Here is a 24,614-nt window from a genome sequence, read left to right as displayed (position 1 = left end):
CCTCCAGCATTGTGTTTAGTTAAAGACCACAGAGATTAGAAAACACATTATCCATCTCTGAGGCGATTCTTCCCCTGTTACAAGTCCCTTAACGACCTTTACCATCCCTCCCTCTCCCTCTCTCTCTTTTAATAAGGCTGAGCAAATGGGACTTCATTTTAGCCCGTTGCCACAGACTGGGGTATTAATTATTCATGCTCATACTCTCCCTTTGTTAAGGCAGTGCATTAGACTAATTCCCCTCTTTCCTGGGTGACTTGGGCACGGCTCAACCTGTGGCCACTCTTCGGGGAGGGAACCAGCAAATCCACGAGCCCAGGCACGGGAAGAAAGGAAAAGTTACTGTTCTGCATGGAATTGCAGAGCGGTGGGTACAGGGAACTCTCTTTAAATGCTGTCCAAGAACTCCTGAAAGACGCCTGAAATTAATTCCCAAAGAATTAAAGGCTCTGGAGCCAGAAGAGCTGAGCTGTGAGCTTTGTTCCATCTCGCAGCTAAGTGAGGTCAAGCGTGCTCGATGCACTCTGCTTGAGATACTTCCAAGAAAAACCAAGGAACTGAAGGGAACGCTGCTGATGGAACTCTTCCATGCGTGTCCAAACCCCCAGCAGGTGTTTTGGGACGCTGTGCTGTTGGAGATGTCTTTTTTGGACGGAACATTAAAACAACAAATCCCTGAGCACTTGTTATCAAAGAGCCTGTGGTACTTTCAACAAGAGCTGGGGTGTTCATCCCACTGTCCTGGCTGGGAGCCAGCAGCTGAGAGCTGCCTCCCCTTTCCATCCCATTCCTGTTCCACCCCATTCCCACCTCCCCTTTCCATCCCATTCCTGTTCCATCCCACTCCTGTTCCACCCCATTCCTGTTCCATCCCATTCGCACCCCATTCCTGTTCTATCCCATTCCTGCCTCCCCTTTTGCCATCCCATTCCTGTTCCATCCCATTCCTGCCTCCCCTTTTTCCATCCCATTCCTGCCTCCCCTTTCCCATCCCATTCCTACCTCCCCTGTTTCCACCCCATTCCTGTTCCATCCCATTCCTGCCTCCTGGCCAAAGGGTGGAGACCGAGCTGTGTCTCAGGACTGGGTGAATCCCTCTGCATGTGAGGTGGATTTGGTTCTCATTTCCATGAAGTGTTGGAGGAAGCATCATAAATATCAGCAAAAAGCGTATTGTAAAACCACACTCCAACCCTACATCCTTTTCCTCACTGAACAACACACAGGATACATTAAAGAACCACTTTTTCGGAAAGAACTGTCCAGCATTGAGTTCTCTGTTGTTTTCATTAAATAAAATAAAACCACCCTGAGTTGCTCAGAGTAGCAGAGGATCAAGCAGCAAGGCTGAGAACAGAATTTACATTTATTTTCAGATTATGTTTCTCCCCCTTTCCTTCTGTCCAGCCCTCTGCCAACTGGAAAAAAACATTGTCTGAATACACACAAATACTGCCAATGAAAAAAAAAAAGGGCTGTGAAATTCCAAGTCCACCATAAATAAAAAAGGATCTGGTTTCTGCTCAGGTCAAACCCATCCAATCCAGAGGGTACCTACAAAAGCAGGAATATGCATTTGTGGGGGAGCTCATCAAATTAAACCCAACATATGGTACACCCTGCTGCAAGTTTGGGTTTTATTTCTAAAGTGATGTGGAAAAAAAAGAATATTTTTAAAGTTTACAAGCCCCAGGGGCATAGTTTCCCAGTGCAAATGTATTGGCTTGCCTACTGTAAATATGGCACATAACACTGCAACAACAACAAAAACAATTTGACTGTTAACAAATGCAAGGTCAGCACGCTGATACTTGTGCACACAGATAAGTGTTCTGGCTCCATAAATTTCAAGATGAGCTAAGATTTAAAAGGAGCAGCTGAGGGAGACAGACAGACAATCAGAGAGGAAGAAAAAGAGTAAATCAAACACAAAACAGCCAGTTAAAAAAATAAATAAATAAAAAAAAGCAGTTAATATCCATGAATAATGGATGTTTGATTTAAAAGCAGTTTACTCCAATATGATGTAATTTTTGACAATCAGCCAGGGAGACTATTTTGCAAGTTCTTGCCAGATATAAGTCATTGTGGGGAGCTGGGAACACAAGCACTTCTCTGAGCATGTGGAAAATTGACTTTCATGCCATCCTAAAGGTGACTTTTCCCTGGCAGACACACGCGCCGGGCGATGCTGAAAACCCCAACCCAGCACAGCTCCCGGCAAATCCAGCAGGAAAAGCAGCTCCCCACTCCTCCCCATCCAACACCTGCTGCACCAGGCACACACAGAGCCACAGACAAGTGGAGTTTGCTTTTCCCTTTGAAGTTTCCCCGTGCCTGGAGTTGCAGAGTGAGGCTCCAGGCTGGTGGCAAGGAGGGGAGCCAAGCGTTGTGCCGGCGCTGCCAACGCACCTGCAGCCCTGGGCACTGCCAGCCCCCGGGGCTCTGCCAGCCTGGGATGGGCCTGGCATGTGGGCACATGTCTGCTAGGACCTGCAGTGGGGTCACCAGGCTCGTTTGACTCGTGGCTGAAGAGCTCCAGGGCCCGTGGGGAGGATGTGGTGTTTACCCACCGAACCACCCATTCACTCAAATAAAACCCTCCAGCCCAGGGACAGGTTTTCCCTAACCTCAGGGAAATCTTCTCCTGTGGAGAAGGGAGGCAAGTTGAGCCTGAAAAACATCACCTGGAATACTCATGGCACATCCTGGCAGCTGTGTTTTCCAAACCTGAGGCACCTCCCTAAGCCACTGTGCCAATTTTGAGGCACTCACACCACTGTACAAAAAAGCCAGAATGTCATTCATGGCAGCCAATAAAAAGGGATTGATTTATTAATTTACTCCTTTATTTATTAATTTATTCCTTTATTCATTTATCCCTTAATTTATTAATGTATTTATTTCAACTTGCAAGATTACTCCTGGTCATTTAGAGGGGTTGATCAATAAATTGTGCAAAATTTAGACAAGGAAAAGTTCTGGACTCTCTGCTGGACTCTACTTCTCCTAGTGGCCAACACAGTTCAGTTCCTCAGTTCTGTCCCTCTGAGATGGTACCAAAGAAAAAGGTATTTAAAACATCTTTCAACACCTCCAAAGACCTGCTAACACCCTGCAGTCCTGCAGCTCCTCAAGGACAGACATTTGGGCAAGTTCCATCTGTTCAGCTACCAGTAAGCCCTGCCCTTCTACTGGTATGAAAATGAGGGCTCATAAAGATGAATTTGTTGAAAATTGGGCTATTTACAAGGGTCATGAGGGTTAATAGAAGTGAAAAAACCCATATTTTTTAAACAAGAAAGATTAAGATTTTAAAAAATGGAGGTCTTTGGAACTCCATGAGAACTGGAGACATTTGGCATCAGAAAAGACAATGCATCTTCTGAGCTGGGAGGATTTCAGTTAAAATAAGGAGCAAAAAGATGTAAAAGCTTATCTAAAACAGCTATGACCTAAATACATCATCCAAGAAAAGCTAAAAAGTATGACTATCAATTTAAAGGATTATTTACTGTTGCCCAGAGAAGCTGTGGCTGCCCCAGGAAGTGTCCAAGGCCAGGCTGGACAGGGCTTGGAGCAACCTGGGTTAATGGAAGATGTCCCTGCCCACGGCTGGGGTGACACTGGGTGAGCTTTAAGGTCTCACCCCAAACCATTCCATGATTTAAAATTTGTTTTTCACTCACTACCAGTTCCCAACAGTGATTAATTCCACTGGATGCACTCAGATTTCCAAGCAGCTGAAGAATTCCATGGAAACATGAGATCCAGGAGCAAACCCAGGCAGTGTTTCAGTGGCTGCTGAGAGGAGCCAGGTGAGGCTGAGCACCTTTCATCAACTACCAGCCAATCAGCAGCTCCAAAGAGCTGCAAAAGCGACAGCATTAACAAGCAGCACCCAGGAGAGCTGAGTTCAACACATCCAGCCTTCTGTCTGGGAGCTGGAAGCTTGAAAATCATCCCTTCCCTCCTCTCTACCCCATCCACCACCTCTGGAATCAGGTTAGCAAAGCAACTAAAACCACAGCTGAACTGTGCCTGATGATGATATCTGTATATAATAGAAGAAAAATTCTCTTGCATGCTGTATGAAGCTTCTTTGGTGCAAAAACCCCAAAATCCTCCTGTGCTCATTATCCTAAATCCCCAAGAACTGCTGAATATGTTAAAAATTTTGAACAGAAATCAAAATACAGGATAAAGCTGCATTTGAGGTTTTTTTTTCTGTATCTCAGGAGAATAAACACCTCTAAATTTGACAGAAATAATCCACAAAGCTCACTGGAACTGCAGCAGGAGACCAGACTTACCTGACAGCAGATTCAGGGAAGGTTCTAAAGGCATCAGCTCTGAGAAAAACTTCAGCCAGATCCAGATTGCATCAGAAATCAGAAGTCAAGCCTAACATTAATGCTGCTCCCTCCTTAGGAGGTTTAGATCCTGACACAAAGAGGACGAAAGGCAGTCTGTGGATTTAATCTCACCCATGGTGTTCAAACCCAAAATTCCAACAGGTGAATGCCCAGCCTTGGTGGTGCTGCAGCAGCAGCTCTGTGATCACAGGGCTCCAAACTGCCTGACACAGGGGATGTGTCACTGGCCTGACATCATCCCTCAAGGAATGTCCCCTGGATGCCCTGGGAATAAGGGTTTCCCCCCTGGGTCATTATCTGGGCTATTTAATTAGCCCTAGACAAGCCTAGATGGGAACACAGATCCCAGAATTTGGCTTATAAGGGAAATAATAGATTTAGTGTTGAGTTAACAGAGCTGAAACAACAAAATCTTTCATAGCTTAACTTAAAACAGGAGTTCCAGGAGCACTAAACCAGAACTTTCAAGAAAAAGCATCATATTTGGGCTGTCTGGTGCTACTAAAGTGAAAGCTGAACTTCTCAGGAATGAAGAATTTCTGCTCTCCCCTCCCTCCTGCACGAGTGTCTCTCATCTGACAGGAGCCAAGTCTAGGCCACGGATTTGATGTTTTCCTCCTCTCCGACATAAAAGTTCCCACAAATTTATGCCTCAGATCTCGGCTCTGCTGTCAAATGTGGCTAAAATTAGAAAATTATTAATAAAAAAAGAGGGAGGGGGGGAGAAAATGATGGTTTCCCTAAATGTTTCCATCAGGAAGCAGGTTACTAGGCAGGGATTGCGAGGAGAAAAATAACAACCTGAAGGAAAACAAAGAAAACCCCAAACTGAGGAGAAACACAGACAGCAGCCAAGGGGGCTGGAATCCTCCAGGACTGCATTTCCAGCATGGAAAGCTCTCCCAAAGACAGATTGTCACCATAATCAGCCCCTGCAAAGTCCCTCCACGTCTGTGCGAGGCCGCTAATTATCATAATAGCCATTAGTAATTAATTTCCGGCGTGATGTCAGCCAGAGCAGCAGTGCCAAGGCAGTGTCCTTGTCACACCCCCCGGCAGTCTGGGCCCATCTCCCTGATTAGGATGCACCAGGCTTAATCCAATCTGCCAGCCAGAGGCAGGGAGATCAGGACTAAATCAGGAGCAATGTCCAGCTTTGCTGAGCGGCACTCGGGGCCTGGGGAGGTTCCTCTGTTCCTTTATGAGGCACAGAAGGGATCACTGGGGTAATGAACCCAAACGAGGCAATTTTACCTCCTGACCTCCCACCTCTGCAGGGAAAAGAGCTGGATTAGGAGAGCAAAGGAATTAATAAAGACAGCACAGCTCGTAGCATCTCAGCCCTCGAGGTATTTATGGTGAGTGGGAATTTTAAGGGGAATGAGATGCAGCTGGACATGTTTATTCCCAATACAGAGGAAGTCCTAAATAAAGCTTTCCCATTCTAGTCACTCGCTAAGGAAAATCCTGCATTTTCACACTACAGATCACAGCTCCTTTCATCTGGGTGCTGCCCTCCTGTTTCCTTCTGCACCTGCCTGAAGCCCCCTCCTTCCCTCACTGCTGACAGCCTGAAGTGTAACACAAAAATGGAATGAAACAAGGGAGTGGAAAAGGCAGGACAGATGCAGGAAAGGGACAGGAACTCCTCTGGAGACATCTGGAAACAGATCTCTCCACAGCTTGGTCAAATACTCAACACAAAAAGCATCCTCCTCCTAAGGGTGCTTATTTGCTTGGCACTACTCAGGATGTCCTCACCAGAAAGGCTGAGGGATGGTTTGGGTTTTTGGCCTGTTTATTGGGGTTTTTAGGTGGGTTTTTTGAGATGAGTTCCCTTGGTGCAGCATAAACTTAGCTGGGCCTTGCTGAGGAGCAGAGGCTGCAAAGTGAACTCAGCTGGCTGAACAATAATCCCTCATTTCAGCCCACAGAAGAACACCAAGAAGAATCAGATTATTGCCTTAAAATCTCTCCCCTCTACTGTCAAAAGCAGGGAGGAATTCCTCAGCAGCATGAATTCTTTTTTTCTTAATTACAAAGGCAAAAGAAATCTTATCAGAAAATAATCCCAATACCTGGTTGGGCTCATTCAACAACCAGCCAAAGGTTTTGACACCAAAGGCTGCTTCCTTTGCAGACACATCGAGGCAGGTGACAGGCTGGCCATAGACCGAGTGGAGAACTTTGCCAGGATCTTCTTCTTTCAGGAGATACACAATGTCCTCTGCAGCTGCCACTGCCACTGGACTGCCTGGGACATCTGGAACCAGATTAAGGAAGTTGACCTAAAAAGAGCAGACTTTTTATTTTTAATACAGTCAAAAAATCTTTGACATCACTGCTGCCACATGCTGAACTGAGCAAACTATTCGTGTGTGTCCTGAATCACCCCAATTATGGATTAATTCTGCACAAAGAACAAGGATCAAGCTTATTTCTGAACTGTAAGAATGACTTAGCTTTGGAGGGGAGGTTAATCAGGAGTGGTTTAAATTGTTTCACACCCTTTAACTGCACAACTTCCTCCCACAGGAGAGAGGCTGCAAGACTCAATTATTCCTACACACTTCCATCCCCTTTCAAACAAATGTTGATACTCTGAGACAAAATAAAACTTCAGAGAATGAGTTTTAATTACAAGTCTCAAAACTTCAGTGACAGAAGGTGCAACCTAAAGAAACTGCATGAGTAGTTACAGCTTCACAAGTGACACTATCAGGCTGCCTGCAATATCCTGCCTCAGAATAATCAGACAGTGTGGATCTGGAATGAGACCTGGAGTTTTAGCTCCAATTCTACGCGAGAAAACTGATTTACAAAATGAGCCAACTTAGTTTACTGTTGACAAAAAGAAAAAAATCGAAAAAAAAAATTAAACCCAGCCAACCTCCTGCACCATATGGACTTGTGTTCATTTTCACTTGTTGTTTAAGCCAGCATTTCACCTCTTGCTCTTCAGGGATGAAGAGCAAGGTTAAGGCTCATGCCTTAACCTGCTCCAAAGTCACAGCCTCGGGCTGGGAATGCTAGTTCAGGCTGTAAGACTTTTGTAAGATCCATCTTAACCCTACCAAAAATAATCAGCAGATCAGGAGCAGAGAAGCCTGGAGACTCACCAATTTCTGGATTTCAAATGTTGCTGGGGTTTGCCAGAATCCTTTGTCATCAGGGCTCTCCAGCTTGACCTCAAAGCCTGACGCCGTGGCCACCGTGGTGCCACCCGGGGCCAGAGCTAAAGCCTGGATCCTCTGGTTGTGCTGGAAGTGATGGATTGGCTCCTTCCCAAACAGCAGGCTCCACACACTGACAGTTCCTGGACACAGGAAAATGGGCACTCGGTTAGCTCAGCGTTTGACACGACTTGCAAAGAGCATTTGAACAGCTGCACATCAGTCTGGTGGGAAAAAGGGAATATACAGGGAAGAGATGAGGGTGGGAAAGCTGAACTTCAGGATGCTGTGGTTGCTCTGAACCATGGGAGAGGTTCTGAGGAGTCTTCATGTGCTCTGGCCTGAAGCTGAAGGAGGGGATTTACAGATGGGATATTGGGGAGAAATCCTTCCCTGGCAGGGTGTGAGGCCCTGGCACAGGGTGCCAGAGAAGCTGTGGCTGCCCCTGGATCCCTGGAAGTGTCCAAGGCCAGGCTGGACAGGGCTTGGAGCAGCCTGGGATAGTGGAAGTTGTCCCTGCCATGGCAGGGGTGGAATGGGATGAGCTTTAAGGACCTTCCAACCCAAACCCATCTGTGATTCTGTGATTCCAGGCTCTGTTCTCTGTACCTAATTCCTCATTTTTGACTTTCCAATAACATTCGTATCTACCCTGAGGAAGACTCTTTGACTTTTCTCACATTTCTATGTATTCATACATTTCTATGTACCTGAAATTTTGTTCCACTATTACAGAGACCTTCAATTACCCCAACAGCGGCAAGGAAGAGCTCACAATCCAATTTTAAGTCACTTTGCTGCACAATTCACAGAAACACAGAATATCCTGAGCTGGAAGGGACCCACAGGGGATCATCCAGTCCAGCTCCTGGCCCTGCACAGACACCCCAACAATCCCACCCTGTGCATCCCTGGCAGTGCTGTCCAAACCCTCCTGGAGCTCTGGCAGCCTCAGGCTGTGCCCATTGCCTGGGCAGCCTGGGCAGTGCCCAGCACCCTCTGGGGGAACAACCTTTCCTGATCTCCATCCTAAACCTCCCTGACCAGCTCCAGCCACTCCCTGGACACTGTCCCTGGTGACCACAGAGAAAAGCTAAAGAATACAGATCCTAAAGAATAAAGGAGTGTAAACTTAAACCCCAACATATTTTAATTGCATTTTTGCCAGCCTGGCTCCCCAATTCTCCATTTAAAACCATCATAATCTGAGTAAGAGCAACCTGAGGTAATCAGGAGGGAACAGAAGGGAATTGGAGCCTTCTGGGCCACCTTTGCACTGAATTAAGGAGAAGCAATCTTGCAAGGTGACAGGCAGGGCTGGAGAAGCTCCCTTTGCAGTGGAGCACGTTAATGATGGAATGATTCATGGCAGCTCTTCCTTCGAAGGAGACATAAAAGCCCTGACAGACAGCTGTGGATGGGCACCACTGCCAGTTTGCAAACACTCCTCCCCAGTCCCAGAGGAGGTGAAGCAAGAGTGTGGTAATGAAACTGCACATAGTGAAATGGTAGCTAAATGAGTTTAAATTGATTTATGTTAGCTTTTGTAAAGATTATTTGGTATCTGGAAAGTGCTACTGATGTGAAATAATGCAGATAATCCTTAAGATCCCTGTCTAATGGCACTCCCACTGAATATTTATATTCCTCACCATGGGAATGAGCACCATAATGGGGACCATTTTTGTTTTATTAGGGATGAATATTTAAATTAATCTGCTATTTGCCTAAACAATTAGCCGCCTCTGTTTGTTTACACAAAGCCAAAACTGCAATTAGGCTTCCATCAAAAAGATAAGTCCCGACTAAAACTGTCCCGACGGAGCTGTAAGGGCTCCGAGCAGAACTTCCCAAAATTACTTCTTAGCATAATGGTAATTATGTTAATTGCTTGAAAGGTAAATAACTGCTGAACTCGGTTTGCAAAGCAGACTGGTTGCACACACTTAGCTTAAAACCAGTTAACAAATCCAAATGGGCACCATGGGCTCCATCCCCTCCACCCCACCCCAGGCTGAGCTGAGGCTCCCCAAAACAAAGGGATGGGGAAGTCTCATCTCCAGGGAAAATGACTGAACCAGGCAAAAAAACCCATCAGTGATATCAGATCATGGGTGTTAGAACTGGACTTTTGTGTCAGACTTCTCCAACTACAGATTTTGCTGCCAGGCTTCTCCAAGCAGGAAGATTTTCCATTTTTGTTCCACATTTATCCCAATTAAAGACCAGTCTCGTGAAGAGGAAAAGGGGAGGCTGATCTGCTTTCTGTGAAGCCTTTTGTTTATACATCTCTGTGATGAGCATTTCATTGGGCTTAACAGTGTCTAAATGGATGAAAGTTCTGCAAATTAAAAAAATATTCTGACCACAAGAGCACACTGGGAAACCCAGAACTCACAGTTCTGCTCTAATTTTGGGCAACAATTGTTATATAATAACAATTATTATATTATATTATATTATATTATATTATATTATATTATAATTGTTGTTGTTACTATTACTGTTGTTGTTATTACTGCATCTAAAACATGACAAAAAGAGCCAACAGTGAAAATGGCTCATGCAATAATAAAATTGCTTCAAGACAGGTAGTTTGTTGGTTTTTTTCTTAACCAGATGTTCAACAGCAAAATCTGTCCCAGATAAAAGGATTTTAACCAGGCAAACAGAGTGTGTGCAACATCTGATCCACAACACAGGCAATACATTCCTGTTATAAAAATGTGGCTTGTAAGGTCACAAATTCACATGTAATGAAGGAGCACAAAATAAAGAGTAACACGGAGAGTTCAAGGAATATCCCAGGTTGGAAGGGACTCAGGAAAACAGAAAAAGCAAACACTCCACTGGATTTATAAATAGGGAAAGCTGCTATGGGGACTAAAGGTGCTGCACAGAATATTCTGCATTTCACTGCAGAAACAGCAGAAGGTATTTATGGGTGTGCAAGTCTTTGCAACAGTCAATCACGTTTGGGTAAGAGCAAAAAACCTCCATCCTTCCAGTTCAGGTTATTAGTGTGGCAACATAAAAAAAAAATCAGGCTAAGATTTACCAGTGCAGATGAGATCACTGCTCTCCATAGTCTGTCTTCCTGCCTCCAGCACTGCCCAGTGCCTCATTTCCAAAGCAATTCCCCTGCTAAGGTGAAGTTAAGGTTGCAGCCATACGTTATCTTTTTTTACCTTTTTAATACTGAAATCTTCAAATTGTTGGAAAGTCATTAAATCAACATTACAAGCACAGCAGGGTAAAATCCACACCACGACTGTGATGATTCCAACTGAACTCTAATAATAATTTCCCAAAATTATTCAGAAACATGAACAAGCTGGAAAGTAATCTTGGCTAAAGGAAACAAGTGCAAGAGGCTGCTGCTGGTGTAATGCTGACACCTGACATGACAATCACTGCACCAGCCTTGGTTGTCACTTTCCCCCAAAATGTGACAAAGAATTCAACTTCCAACCCAAAATATGGTTGAATTGTGGCCTGATGAGAGGTCTATTAATGGCAGTTCACTCCAGATTTGGAGAAAACATTGAGCATAAGCTTGGAGATCCTGCCTGAGCTCCAGATTTCGGGAGCATCAGCCTTACCCAGCTCTTGCTGTGCCCAAGGTGGGTGGCTGGAGGTTCTTCTCTCTCCACCAGCAGTGCTGGAAGCACAAAAGACATCCTACAAAAGCAGATTTTACATCTATTTTCACATGGGTCTCTCTCTGGTATTACAAGCAACATATTTGCCTCAAAATTAACGACAAACAAGTATCTCTTTTGCTGCAAAATCCCCTAATCCTCCGACAGGGAAAGGCAGCACAACCACAGAGGCAAACAGTGTTAAATCTCATTTGTAAATATTATCCTGGCTGTGCCTGGCAGTGCCACAGAGCCTGTCAGAGCCCCTCCTGAGCTGGGCACAGCACAGGGCATTGCCCACCTGAGCTGCCTGCTCCAGGAGGTTGGGATGGAGGGCTGGATGTGGGTGTGGAAGATCAGATCCTAAAGTCCCACTGCATCAGATCTTCCATGTTGAGACCAGCTGGTGGTTGCTGCCAGCTTTGGAAAAGATATAAAGCAATTTACATGCGCATTATCTGGGAAAAAAAAAAAAAAACCCAAAAAAACCAGAATTTTGTCTGTTCTGGAGCAGGGAATCCAAATGTGCTCATGGTTTTCATGCTCATTCAGCTTTTAAACACAACAGTGTGGGAAGGCCAGAAGGTGCTGAATTCACCACAATCTCCATGGTGTTTGTCCTGTTTCAGAGTTGTGGTCTTGCCACCTTGATTTAAACAAAATAAAATTCTTTTTTACCTTATGAAAACAGTTGGACTTGATGATCCTTGTGGGTGCCTTCTGACTCACGGTATTCTGTGATTCTGTGGCTCCTTACAGGTTTGATTTTTTAACTCCAAAGTGGGAACATTTAGTTTATTTCCTTATAATTCTCAGCTATATCATGTGTCTATGAAGTACAAGCAGTATAAGAAAAACATGGGTGGAAATGAGCACCAGCCTGGAGTATCAAAACTTTACTGTGAATTCTGAATTTTTCCCAAAGACACTTCTAGTCAGAGGAGCCAATTCAACCTCAGTAGACGCTTGAGGTTCATGAACCAACATTTTACATTTAATTTTCACTTCCAGCAGGTACTGAGGGTTCAAAGCAGTGAGAGATTAGACCTCAGTGATACGAGCCTTGCCTTCCCAATACCATTATCATAACCATACCAGTTCCCACCAAATGTTCCCAGATTTTACTTCCACCACATGATACCATCCCTGGACTGTCCCTCAGAAAAGGCACAGACAAGACAGACCTGACTTCATTCCCAGCTTGGGGAATGGGATGACTGGGATGGGAAATCACACTCCACTCACCCAAACCAAGAGGTTTGCACCACAGCCACCAATGGGAATAAATATCTCACCCCCTGCTCCTGCAGTTCTCTTCTAACACCTTTTCCTTCACTCCAGCCAGCCTGGAATGCTCCTGCTTGCTTGGAGCACACCCTGGCACTCAGGGGAAGGCACCAAACCCATCACTCTGCAAAGAGGGTACAGGAGGGACAACACCCCCAGGCAGCTTTATGGGCATCAAAATGGACAAGACCACAGAACTGCAGTCCCAAAAAGCAGTGCTGCCAAAATTCCCCTCCTGGAGCCTGCCAGCAAGCAGGAGCCCTTCTGATCCCTGCAGCAACCACCTTCCTTTGCTCCACGGAGTGACTCTGCAACTTGTGAAGTGCCACCAGCTCCTCACAGCAGGCTCAGGGTGATACAGCAGGGCAGCAGGGCCACGTGCCCCGCTGTGCCCACACCAGGGTGGCCATGGCATTCAAAGGACAGCAGAACAAAGTTCTGTTCTCCTGTTGCTGCTGACATTGTTTTCAAGTCGAACCGTGAAACTCCAGAGCGCAGGGGGGAGAGGGATGGCTAAAGGAGACTGCTGTTTCCCAAAAGCTGTGGCTGCCAGCCAAAGGCAGGCAAGCATGGAGCAGATGGAGTCCTGGCAAGGCCTCTCCTGTCCCTGCATTAGCAGCATCTGCTCATTACCCAGAACCCTCGCCTGCTTTATCTAATGCTCCAGGAAAAGCATTTTGATTTGATTCATTTCAGTTCGGTAACGTGCAACACAATTAGTGGTAAAATCAAACTGGAGCACTGCCAGTGCTGACAATAGGAAACAAGGCAGAAGAAATATGAGGCCAGTGGGTTGGAATTCAAAAATCACAACTGTGGCTCCAGTTGCCAAGTCCCGTTGCCCCAGGTGTACATCCAGTGCCCCCACTGAGCGCTGGCACGGGCACAGGGAACTTCATTTGCTCCCCATCCATTTCCCTCTCATTCCCCTCTCCGTGCAGCTCGTTTCTCCCAGGCTGGCGCTGTCGGGAACGTTCACCAGGAGCCACAATGCCATCTTCCTTCAGTGCCACCGTGGAGTTACAACGCACTTCAGCTGTAAGACAAAGCTCCCTCTTTGCTCTGCTTCCTGTGCCTTGGGAAGGGATCTCCAGGAACAGTGTCAGCCCTTCCCTGGGATCAGCCCTTCCCCGGGATGGGGTGCCAAGGCCAGCTCTGCGGGAGCCCTGCTGGCCCGGGAGAAGCCGATGTTATCGGCACGAGCTCGCGATTCGCCAGGGAAGTCTAGACCCTGCCTGACAGCACCACCTCCAACACGAGCAGATGGTTTCTCTGGGTTAGTCAAACTTACAAACAAAGAGGAAAGGGAGCTGGAAAAGTACAACAAAGAACAATCAAACGCATTATCTTCAAAGCCGTCCGCTCCCTCCCCGAAATTTAAAATAACTCTCTCCACCAAACTGTAAATATGTGCTTTCAGCTTGCAGTTAGTAAACATTGCTAAAATGGATCTTTTTATTTGCCTATTCCCATAGAAACTAATCTATTCTGACCAAGGCTTCTCAAATCAGAGTAACTGCCATATCACAGAGCCTATTAAAATTTCTACCCAAAAGAATAAAAGACGCCGAGCTTTATGCAAACTAGTTCAGTCTCAGCACTGACAGCAAGGGATATGACAGGCAAAAAACCCAGACAAATTATTAGATTAGTCAGTGGGAAACCAGAAAACAAACAAAAGACCCTCTGCTAGTCATTGTTTGGCACACTGGAAAAAAAAGGCAGCACTTAAACCTGTGTTATAATTTCCTGTGACTCGAGTAAATAATATTAATAACACCAGATTTGCTGTTGTCAGAAAATGCTTCCTATTAATAATTTTTACCCACAGAAAACCATTCTGGCATGATCCAAGCTAGTAAAACAGCTAAGGATGTTGAGATTCTTAAAATATATAAAACATTTGATTTACTTTTAAAACAAAACACATGGATTAGGGATTTTGTTTGGATTACCCACCTTCTGTTCTGTTTTCACCTGTAGAAATGCCAGGATCAAAGAGAGTATTGGGTACAAAGCTCTCTAAATTTGTAAATATTCTTCATTTATACATTTTAAGTATCAAATGATACATTTTAAAGAAAAATTATTGGGGCTGGGTTCTGCCTGAGCCCCTCAGTTTAGGATCCCTGTTGGCCAGCACTGTCCAAACCTGACTTTTTTAATTGCTGTTCCCACATCCAGAAGACGCTGGTCTTTGGCTATCGTTGTCCATTATAGAAAACCTCCAAGGATATTTAAAACAATGCACACAACCAGGATTTTATGAGGGTTTCACTAAATATTAGGTCAAAGCTTTCATTTCTTTAAATCCAAGGATATAATAATAACCCAGCACTGCAAACCAACACTTCAGTGCATGCACATACCACGCCAAGAGCGAGAGGGACGGGGATTAATCAGACATCCAAGTTCACCACCATCCCCATAACAAAGCTCCACAGCACCCCAAGGGAGTTTTGGCCAGAGGAGAAGGGCTGGTGGAAGAATATTTAATATTTTTATAGCAAAACAAGTTATTTGCCTAAGATAGCTTGGCTGGACTACAGCCTGGCACTCAAGCTTTGTGCAGCAGCTCCAGTAGGAATTAAAGCTCAGTTTTAACGGGTGCTATGTTCCAATGCCTCCTAATGCATTTAGGGTTATTGGCCAACTTTCTCACATAAAAGCAAGTGTGTGTGTGTGTGTGTGGATACACAGGATTACAGGCACACAAAAAGCTGAGCACAGCTGCTTCATTTTTGTCAAGCCTTTTTTTTTTTCTTTTTTTTTCCCTTTTTTCCCCTGTTGTTGTTTTAATAGGGAGGAGAGTTGTGGTTGCTCACCGTCCTCGTAGGCTGCCACGGCCAGGGAGCTGTTTATCCTCACAAAGGAGACGTGTGGCGAGGCTCCAGCAGCTCCAGGGCCCTGCACTGCCTCCAGCACGGGCGCTGTGTAGTCCCAGGTGCGAGTGTCCCACAGCCTCACCTCTCCTGAGGTGTACCTGCAACACAAGGGCACTGCTCAGCCTCATGCCTTAAGGATTTTTAGGCTCTGTTTTTCATGTATCTCTAATTTTGGGGTATAGCACTTTATATAGCTCCATATAAAGTGCTAAAAACCTCTATTCCCAGCATTTCAGACAAAGCAATTCCTCTCCGTTGGAAAATCCAAGGGCACTTTGCTGCCTCAGAGCCCCAAAATATGTAAACAACAGTGAACTGGGGGAGCAAGCTTGGGGTGGTTGACATCATCACCTGAAGGTGTAATTGGAGAATTGGGGTCAATATGGTAATAGACAGAACTTACAAAATGTGATGAACTTGTGACTCAGTGTCCATGTTGAGTGTAGCCTCTCAAGCAGGCTTTGTCTGCCCTGAATGCACCTGAAGGACTTCAATAAATTTATCTGCTTTTTATTCTCCTAACTTTGTCTAGCCTCTGTTTCAGGTAACCCTGTTTCAGGCATCAACCCCACAACAGCTGAAAAGAGGTGGCTCCAGCAGAGGGGAGGAAACAAGAACAGGTTAAAACAGCTCCCAGACTGCTCTTCCCCATCCTCAAACTCATCAACTTTGCCCATTTTAGTTCCTTTTACTGAATGAGGCAACAAGTCAACCAAGGCAGGCAGGTAAACTGGAATGGGAGCTACAAGCCCCACACAGCTGAGCTACCACTATCAATATGCACTTTATAAAGAGAGCTAGGCTCAAGAGAAAAAAAGGTAATCAGCAACAAGGCTAAATTACATCATGGCAAAACTTCAAACTGGTTCTTCTCAGTCTTTAAAGGTTTGTGGTTGAATCAGGGCATTTATCTGTGTCCATACAAGCACCCACCCAACCTACTGCTCTTTATAGAAAGAAATGTCTTTTTATAGGACGAAATTTCTTGATGTGTCATCAACAGATCAATTTGCTTACATCTCTGAAGACTATTTAATTAATCCAACTAAGTGCTGTCTTTAGAATTAAGCCAGCAGTTCTGTCTTTGCAGCAGGCTCACTAAAATATCACAAAACCTGTAACTTAGCATCAGTTTGTCAATGAGGAAATAAAGAAGAACTAAATTTTTCAGATAATATTGAATGAATGAAGGTTGTTAGACAGCAAATAGATAAACTGCTCTGGGCCATCTATGTGCAGACAAGAGACTATTAAAGGAAAAACCACTGCAGGGAAAACAGAGAAGAAGCTTCTTCTACAACAGGTCAAAGACCACAGGTCAATAATTATTTAAGGCCAGTTTTGACAAAACTGGAATAATTAATACTGTCAAAGGCTCAGATGTCTTCCTCTGCCATTGCTGACTCTTGGATTCTTTTGGAAAATCAAAGGTGCTTCCTGCTGTTTACCTTTGTTGTTCCATTCTGACTTTTAGGGGAAAAATATTACAAAAGAGTGATTCTTATAAGCCTCAAAGGTCTGGTGGTGGGGAATCTGGCTGTGCTGTGCTCATGAGGAAAACAAAACACTTAATGGCACAGGAGATGAAGGCAACAAAGGTTTGGAAGATGGGGGATTTGCACTCAGGTTTCCCAGCTCTCTGGGCAGTGCCATGCCCAGGGCTCCAGGTACTGGGAGCAGATCACTCCCAACATCTCTGGGTGAAAAGGCTCCAATTTATAGAAGCAATTCAAGTGCCCAAGGGGGTGGTGAAATCTGTCAGGCAGAGAGAGATGCACATTAATTCCCTGCACTGATCAGGAGTGGGAGCTGTGTCCTTGTCACCTGCCTGCTCTGCTGTGCTTTCCAGGGGAACACACAGGGAATGAGAGAACAGGGTGGGACACTTCTCCCTCTCAAATGAGAGAACAGGGTGGGACACTTCTCCCTCTCCCTCCTCTCCAAACAAGGCCCAAAATCCCCTCTGAATCCTGCTTTCATTTCCAATTTACAGCAGCACAATTTAAGAAGAATAGACCAAGAAAGAAGCTTCCCCAAAGCAAAATGTTTCACGCTGGATCGGACGCGGAGCGCAGATCAGATCACTACAAATATCTTCAGTTTGCAAGACTGGAAAGGGCTCCTTTTGCCTCAAAACCTGGAGATAAACCCCAACAGGACAGGTGATTGCGCAGATCTGCTGCAGTCCCCTTCAACAAGAGGCACACACAAGGTTTTGGAAGCATTTTAATTTGGAGCTGATTTTTGTTTCCTTATGTTAGGGTTGGTTGGGGTCGTGTTTTCAAGCTTCTCCTGACTGCCAAGAGCAGCAGATTCCTCCCAAAGGAAGCCAAAACTCTCTTGTCACTGAGAAGTGAGTTTCAGGGGAGACATAAAACACTGGTAGAATGGACAGAACTCAGTGACAGAATATTCCTTTTCATCCCTAAATAAACAAGGAAGAACAGCATCTCCTCCTAGTGTAGCTCTCACATAGTCCAGGCTGGAGAAGTGAAAAGAAAGATAAAGATGAAGAAAATGGCAGAAGAGGAGAGAGCAGGGCTGGGTAATTCTCAGAGCACACTGCATCTGGTTTCCCTACACAGCATGGAATACAAGGGATCCACCAAAAATAACAATGCAAGGACTGCAATCCTGGAATTAGAGATTCAACATCACAGTACCACAGAAAATACTTACATTAATTTTGTATCAGCATTCAATCAAGTCAAAATGCAGTTTGAACTGGTTTTTGTCCACAAAGAACCACCTGAACCACCTCTAAGCCAAGCTCAACCTGGAACAGCACCACCAAATGCTTCTGAGCATTGGTTTGAAATCAATTTGACCCAAATTCTGACAGGCTTGTGCTGGGACCTGTTTGGCAGGGTCTGCATCAGACCACCCTGCTGCCTCCTCCTCCTCATTCTTCCTTCCCCTGAGAGCTCAGCAAACACTGGAGAGCTCCCACTGCAGTGCCATGGAGCCACTGTGCTGTGCCAGCCCTTCCAGGAGCTGCAGGGCACCAGAGCTTGGCCACTTGTGCCCAGGGGGCTCTGGCACTACCCAACAATCCCTGAGAGCATCCTGGCTGTGCTGCTCACTCCAGTCCTGCCGGGACAGGGAACAGAGAGACTCCATGTGCCAGCAGAACCCTGCAAGAGCCCACCAAACCTCCCCCATGACTCTCCAGAAATCCCAGGAGTCCCAGCCTGGGGCTGCAACTGCAGAGTTCTGCCCTCCAGGAACAGGAGAAGTTCCTCAGGAAGGTTCCTAAGGGTTCCTGTATCCCTCCTCCCCCATTTCCCACCAGCACCAGCATTCCCACCCTTCCCAGCGCAGTCCCAAAGCGGAAGGACTGGGAGAGATGTTCCACAAGACCATGGTGGGAACACAAGTGGAGCTCCAGGTCTGGGCAGGGAACCAGCCTGGAGAAATGGGAGATATAAACCAGCTCCTGCACTGCCCACTTCCAGTGTGCACTGGGGCTGCACACCAGCAACAAACTGGAAGAATTTCAAACACAGATGAATCCAATTCAGAAGGCAAAAAAAAAAAATTTAATGGTTCAACTCCCCGCTTTTAATGCTGTTGTAAAGAGCAGCACACTTTCAATTTGTAACCACAACAAAAGGCTTTTAAACTATTAAAGCATTGCCTGGCTGTAAAAAAATAAAAAGGCTGCTTTATTGCAGATAATTGGCAAATCTGCCCTATCAATAGAGATGGCTGGAGAGAAGAACACACACTGAAGGACACTCTGCACTATTTCTAGATAATTTCAGTATTTCTATTCATTTGCCACCACAACTCTTACATTTTGCCCTGAAAATTTCATTTGGATTACTCAATGGAATAATCCCAGATACAAATCCTGCCCAAGAACATGCACAGTACTCCAAACCCACTCAGTTCCTGATTTTTCTACCACAATGGCAATGAAATGCCCACTTAACTTTCTGCTGCAGTGAAAAAAACACCCAAACCAACTCAAAACTCCCTTCCTGTTGAATATATTCTATTTGTTTTAACACCAAGAGCCTTCAGCTGCTGCTTCTTTCCCCTGATGGGTGCAATGAGATGATTTTTGCAGCGGCAGGTAAATACTCCAACACCTAACACAAGACACTTGCACTGAGAAAACCCAACAAACCAACCCCAAAACCTCAAATAACCCACAGAAGATACCTGTTTTATTTCATTTAGAAAGGCTGCCCAAAGTCTTGCTCTCTGGAACAAGAAGACTGTTGCTTTCAAGACCAATTTCCCTCTCTCCTGACAGCCCTTCCCTGATTCCTCCCATCCACACCACACCTGGCTCCCAGCTCTCCCCACTCACAGTTTTCCTTCTCTGATGTTCAACAGAGCCTCTCCACCCAAATGACTCTGCTTTGATGGACTCACATTCCACTCTGCCCTTGTTCTTCAGAACATTTCAATATAGACACTTGAGAAGCAGCAGCAGGAGAAAAGACAAGCTGTATTTTTCTAAATATACTTCTCAATGAGCCACTTCTGTAACTCTGGCCAGATATAGATACAGCTGTAAAAATTAGCCTGGAAATTCAGCTTAAGCTTTATAGAGATGCGTAAAAACCTTGCTGAAATTAAACAACAATAGGTGGAATGCATATGGCATAGAAAAACTGGAAAAAATTAAATTCATATCCAATAAAAATACCTACTCAGTAATCAAAAGCATTTTGACTACTTTTTACTGGCAGTAATGCCCTAATGAGATGAATGTTCTGCTCATGTCCTCTCCCATGAGTGGAAGCAGAAGGAGCTGGGGGTTAAAAGCTGCTGCTGCCCCACGCTGAATGTCTGGGAAGCAGGTGGTGGAGTGCAGAGCACATGTGGGAGGAAGCAGAGCTGGAGGCTGGGCATGGCTCTAATGAAGTGGTGCTGAAGAGGCAGACGATTTCATAAGGAGAAAAACATCAGGAAACTGGTCAAAACACAGAATCTCATCTGAAAAAGCTCCACTGTGCTGGATAGCAATAGCCAGAACAAATTTGGGGAAGAGGAGGAGGGGGAGGCTGATCTCTCTCCAGAGCCCCAGATGTCTTTATGGTTGCCTAATGACAATTATACTCAACCAATTAAGACACTGCTATCACAGTTGCATTGTTAGTAAGCCTTTGGCCCTGAGTGTTGATGGCTGTCTAATTAGTGTTTGTGCAAAGTACAACTGCAACTAATATATAAACTGACAAATACACAAAAGAAAAACTGTTAACAGGAACATTTTCCAAACAGTCGAGACTCTGCTCGTTCAGTCCATGGCAGCAGCAAAGACAAACTGCTTTCCTTCATGGCTGGGGTACTGCTGGCACTGCAGAATTTCACTTCAAACCAGAGGGTCAACGAGACCCTTGCTGGGTTTCTGTTCAGAGAGGATGCTGGTGCCACTCACTTTTGGTGCTGCCTCAAGCACACCCCTCCAGGGCAAGGCTCGCTGCACCAAGCCGGGCTGGGCACCAAAGACTTCTGATCAAACACATCAGAAACCAGCTTCCATTTTCTATATTTTCCTCTAAAGAGTCTGCAGCAAGGAAAAGGAAGGAGAAAGAACCCCCTTTGTTTCACAGTCAGGTTTGATTTCCAGAAGGCAAAGTCTGTTCGGTTTCCAGATACCTGCGGTGATCAACAAACCGAAAAAAAAAACCCAACAACTTTGTTTCAGGCAGTCAGTGACCATCTGTTAATACTCAAAAGATCTTATTATGAAGTCCTTACAATGTCAATGCATTTTATTGAAGTCAGTAGGAATTTTGCTCCAGTAACAGTCTCTGTTTCAATGGATGCCTGTTGATAAGCAAGTAAAATAATGAGTATTTTGCATTGTCTTGCTCCAACAAGCACCTCAGAGCTTTCATCCCTATTCCACCAAAAGCACTCCCCAGTCCTTCATGTGTTTAATTAAGGTATCAGCCAGTGCCCCCCTCAGCAGGCTCAAGAATAAGGCCCAATTAAACATGCAAAGCCAAGCCCAAACACCTTCAAGTTGGTTCAAACTGCTCCTGAGCTTCATTTTCTCTCCAAGTCTCAAGGAAGACAGTGGTAACTCAGTGTCTAATTTCAAAACACCTCTTCATCAGAACCAGGGCAAGCTGGGAGGAACCTCAATCACAATTAAAAATACTGGAATTAAATTGATTGTAGCACCTTTTTTACACTCCTCTGAAGTGAGGGATAAATGCTGGACTGCTTACAAACATCTACCACAGTGTGAGGTGCCTCAAAGAGGTAAAAGTTCCCAATTCTCCCTGTCTTCTCATTTCCAGGTATTTGGATACATTGACTTTACCAGCTATAACCAACAGGTAGCTTGGCTGAGGCATTTCTTAAGGAAAGGATTCAGGAAAAACTAATAGTAGCAGAAAAAAAACTACTTCACATGGCAGAAAGGAATATAAATAGAACACAATGGCCAAAAATAAAACACAAATGGAACGGGGAAGAGAAAATTTTCTATTACATAGCAGAGAGCTACACCATAAAACACAAGGAGAACCAGATGGGGGTAAACCAAAACCAGAGCTTTAAACAATCCTAACGCTGGTAGAAGAATGCAGAGTAGAAAATTAATCCCTCTGATTTCATCCAAATGTTCTTTTGGGATGCTTGATAAACGAGTGCAGCCCTGAAAAATGTGACTAATGTGTCCCAAAATGGATCTGGAAGCACTTTTAGATGTAACATGTAGGAAATCCATTCTGAGCAGCCTCATGACCAGTTCCCTGCCTCTTCTGCTGGGAACCTGACTTTCCAATTCAGCAACCCACGCCCATCTGTGGACCTCTCACAGAAATGGAGCTGCAGAGAACTTCTACCTTCATTTTTAGAGCCTTGTTTAGGAAATTATCCCTCAAGAAAGTGGGTTAAGCTGCTGGAGTGTGTCGTTCTGCAGCTTAGCACTGTTGTCTGTAACAAAATTAACATTTCACCATCCTCACTGCTTCTGCCTCACCTTCTATATTAAGTGCATGCAAATGTCACACCAAGGGAACAGAAGCAAGCCAAAGGGTTATTCTGTCAGAAAACATTTCAATGAACATTTATAAAAGCAGAAATTAGAGAAAGCCAAACTGTTTCTAGTAATTTGATTTTTAAGGCCAAAAATCTCGCATCACTTAGATCAAGGTTCCAGTGGCTTGCATCAGCCCAGGCCCATTAATTAAAGCAGCTGCTCTACCAAGGAAACAAATTACTGTGGGTACAGGAGAAAAAAAATTATCATTTTCATAAGCATTCAGGAGGAATTATGATGCAATTTGGGAAGGCTCTGCTCCATCAGCCCTATTATGTCACAAAGGACAGACAACAGCTAGAACAGTGGCTCCAGTTGCAGACAGAGGTGAGAAAACACCATTTGAGGATGCTGTAAATTGATCTGTTTGCTCGCTGGAAGGAACACAGACAAGCAGCAGAGAGGAGAGGCATCACCTGAATTCCAGCCACTGATGGAGACAGCCCAGAGGAGTGAAAATGAAATCTTCAAGAGGTTTCCTAGAAAGAGGGATGGATTTGTCTGGCCTTAGCATGAAACCAGTTTTCCAAACTCAAAATGATTGCCTGTGACTGAGAACACTGAAGGCATCACTGAGCATATCCCTGCAGCAGCAAAACCTGCAGGGAAACCAAGAACTCCGTGGCCAGGCAGGCTGGAAAAGCAGCATCCACGAAGAGTCAGGATCAGGCTTCCACTCTTGGTTTCACCTGAAAGGCTCTTTTTCAGGAGCTGACAGAAAAGCCATCGTGGTTGTCACTTAACACAGCCTTACCTAAGTCCCACGGTGTGTCACCCGACCCCTCTGAACTCCTGATGTCATTCCTAAAGGTGACTCACGTGGAAAAGGGGAGGCCTGACACTGCTCCTTGACAATGGTGAGAATGAGTGAAGAGAGCACAAAAGGTTTGGGGAAAGGTTGAAGAAAAAAGCAATTATGTTCACCTTCTGCTTTGTTTGATATCTTGGCTCCCGGTCACTGGGAGGGGAAGGAGAAACACAGGAAAGTTTCATCATACAAGCGAAATTTAAGCAATTAAACAAGGCAGGGGTTTATTCAGGCTGTTGGAAGTCTTCAGTTTGTTAACTTTGATTCATTTTCACGACTAATTAATATTTTGGTTTCCTCGGGTCTGCACACTGAATTAAGATGCAAGAGCTAATAATAAATACCTTGAGAATAACCCACAAGCCCTATAGCAAAAAATCCAAATTAGATGAGAGTTGACACGAAGTTCTAAAAAGTGCAGGGAAGTGTTTTCAAGCCTTTTGGGCTAGTTTCACACATCATTATGAAACTAAAGAGAGTGGCAAGCCCAGCTTCTAAAAAGTCATTTGCAGGTCACCTTTGAGCAAGAGGAAAGTGGAGTGGGAGGTGATGGAAGAGAACAAAGGAACTCACCATAAAGGAGCAGCTATTTGTGTGTGCATGCTGCTCAAAATGACTTAAATGAAAGGCCCAAATTGTTTGTGAGTGCTCCCACAAGACTCATCAGAGTGAAGAAAAATGTATAAAATCATTTCAGCATTTAGCATGTCAGCATGAGAAATAAACGTCCAGATTCCCCTAAAAAACCACCCAGGGTATTTAGAAAGTTCTTCCTTAGCTTCTCATTGCCTTTACCAAGCATCACTTGGGGAAACACCACCTGTGCCAGGTGTGCTCCACCCTGAAAAGGGAGCAAATCTGAATCTGTTGGTTTATCGAGGCACTCAGCAGAGGAATCTCACCAGTCCTACCTCCTCAAATCTCTAGGAAAGCTAGCAGTACTCAGTAGGGAAGGAAGAAAACATCTGAAATCAAAATCTCAGGCGAACCTAGGGCTGATTTCCCAGTCTGCAAGAGGGGCAGGGACTCCTCACAGCATCTTCTAAATCAGTTTGTGGCCAAGCTCTTCACTAACAGGCCACCATTCTTCCTTCAATCAAGGAAAACTGAAGACAAAAAAAGGAAAAGCTGATACTTTATATTTCTGCGTCTTTGTAAGGATGGCCTGGCACTCTTCTGTTTATTTTCAGAGCAGTAAAGCCACAGTGCCCTTTCTACAAACATTAAAAAATTAACACACCCCACTCAGAGCCCACTTGGTGTGGTTTCAGGGGTGAGCCTCGAGGTGAGATGGGCACCCCCAGCACAAGGAAAGCCAGCACAGTGCTCAAGAACAGCCACAGGTGAGTATTTCAGAGCCAGCCAGGCAGCAACAGGCTCACAACATGCCATGGGCATGTCACACCACGGGATCCTCTGGAATGACAAGGTC

The 24,614-nt window shown here is 45.0% G+C and overlaps 1 protein-coding gene across 2 annotated transcripts in view; it reads right to left on the bottom strand.

The window, feature by feature from the left end:
* FBXW8 (F-box and WD repeat domain containing 8) overlaps positions 1-24,614 on the bottom strand; it is a 50,562-nt gene that overhangs the window by 11,499 nt on the left and 14,449 nt on the right. For both annotated transcript variants that reach the window (XM_085076160.1, XM_085076161.1), the window contains exons 5-7: positions 15,303-15,460; positions 7,496-7,692; positions 6,455-6,664 (exon numbers count right to left, since the gene is read on the bottom strand). In XM_085076160.1, the coding sequence (XP_084932286.1) occupies positions 6,455-6,664; positions 7,496-7,692; positions 15,303-15,460 (565 nt within the window). The remainder of the gene's footprint in view (positions 1-6,454; positions 6,665-7,495; positions 7,693-15,302; positions 15,461-24,614) is intronic.

Source organism: Lichenostomus cassidix, chromosome 15 (assembly GCF_008360975.1).
Source record: "Lichenostomus cassidix isolate B80296 chromosome 15, HeHo_3.0, whole genome shotgun sequence".
NCBI lineage: Eukaryota > Metazoa > Chordata > Aves > Passeriformes > Meliphagidae > Lichenostomus > Lichenostomus cassidix.
This window is presented reverse-complemented; position numbering and strand designations above follow the sequence as displayed.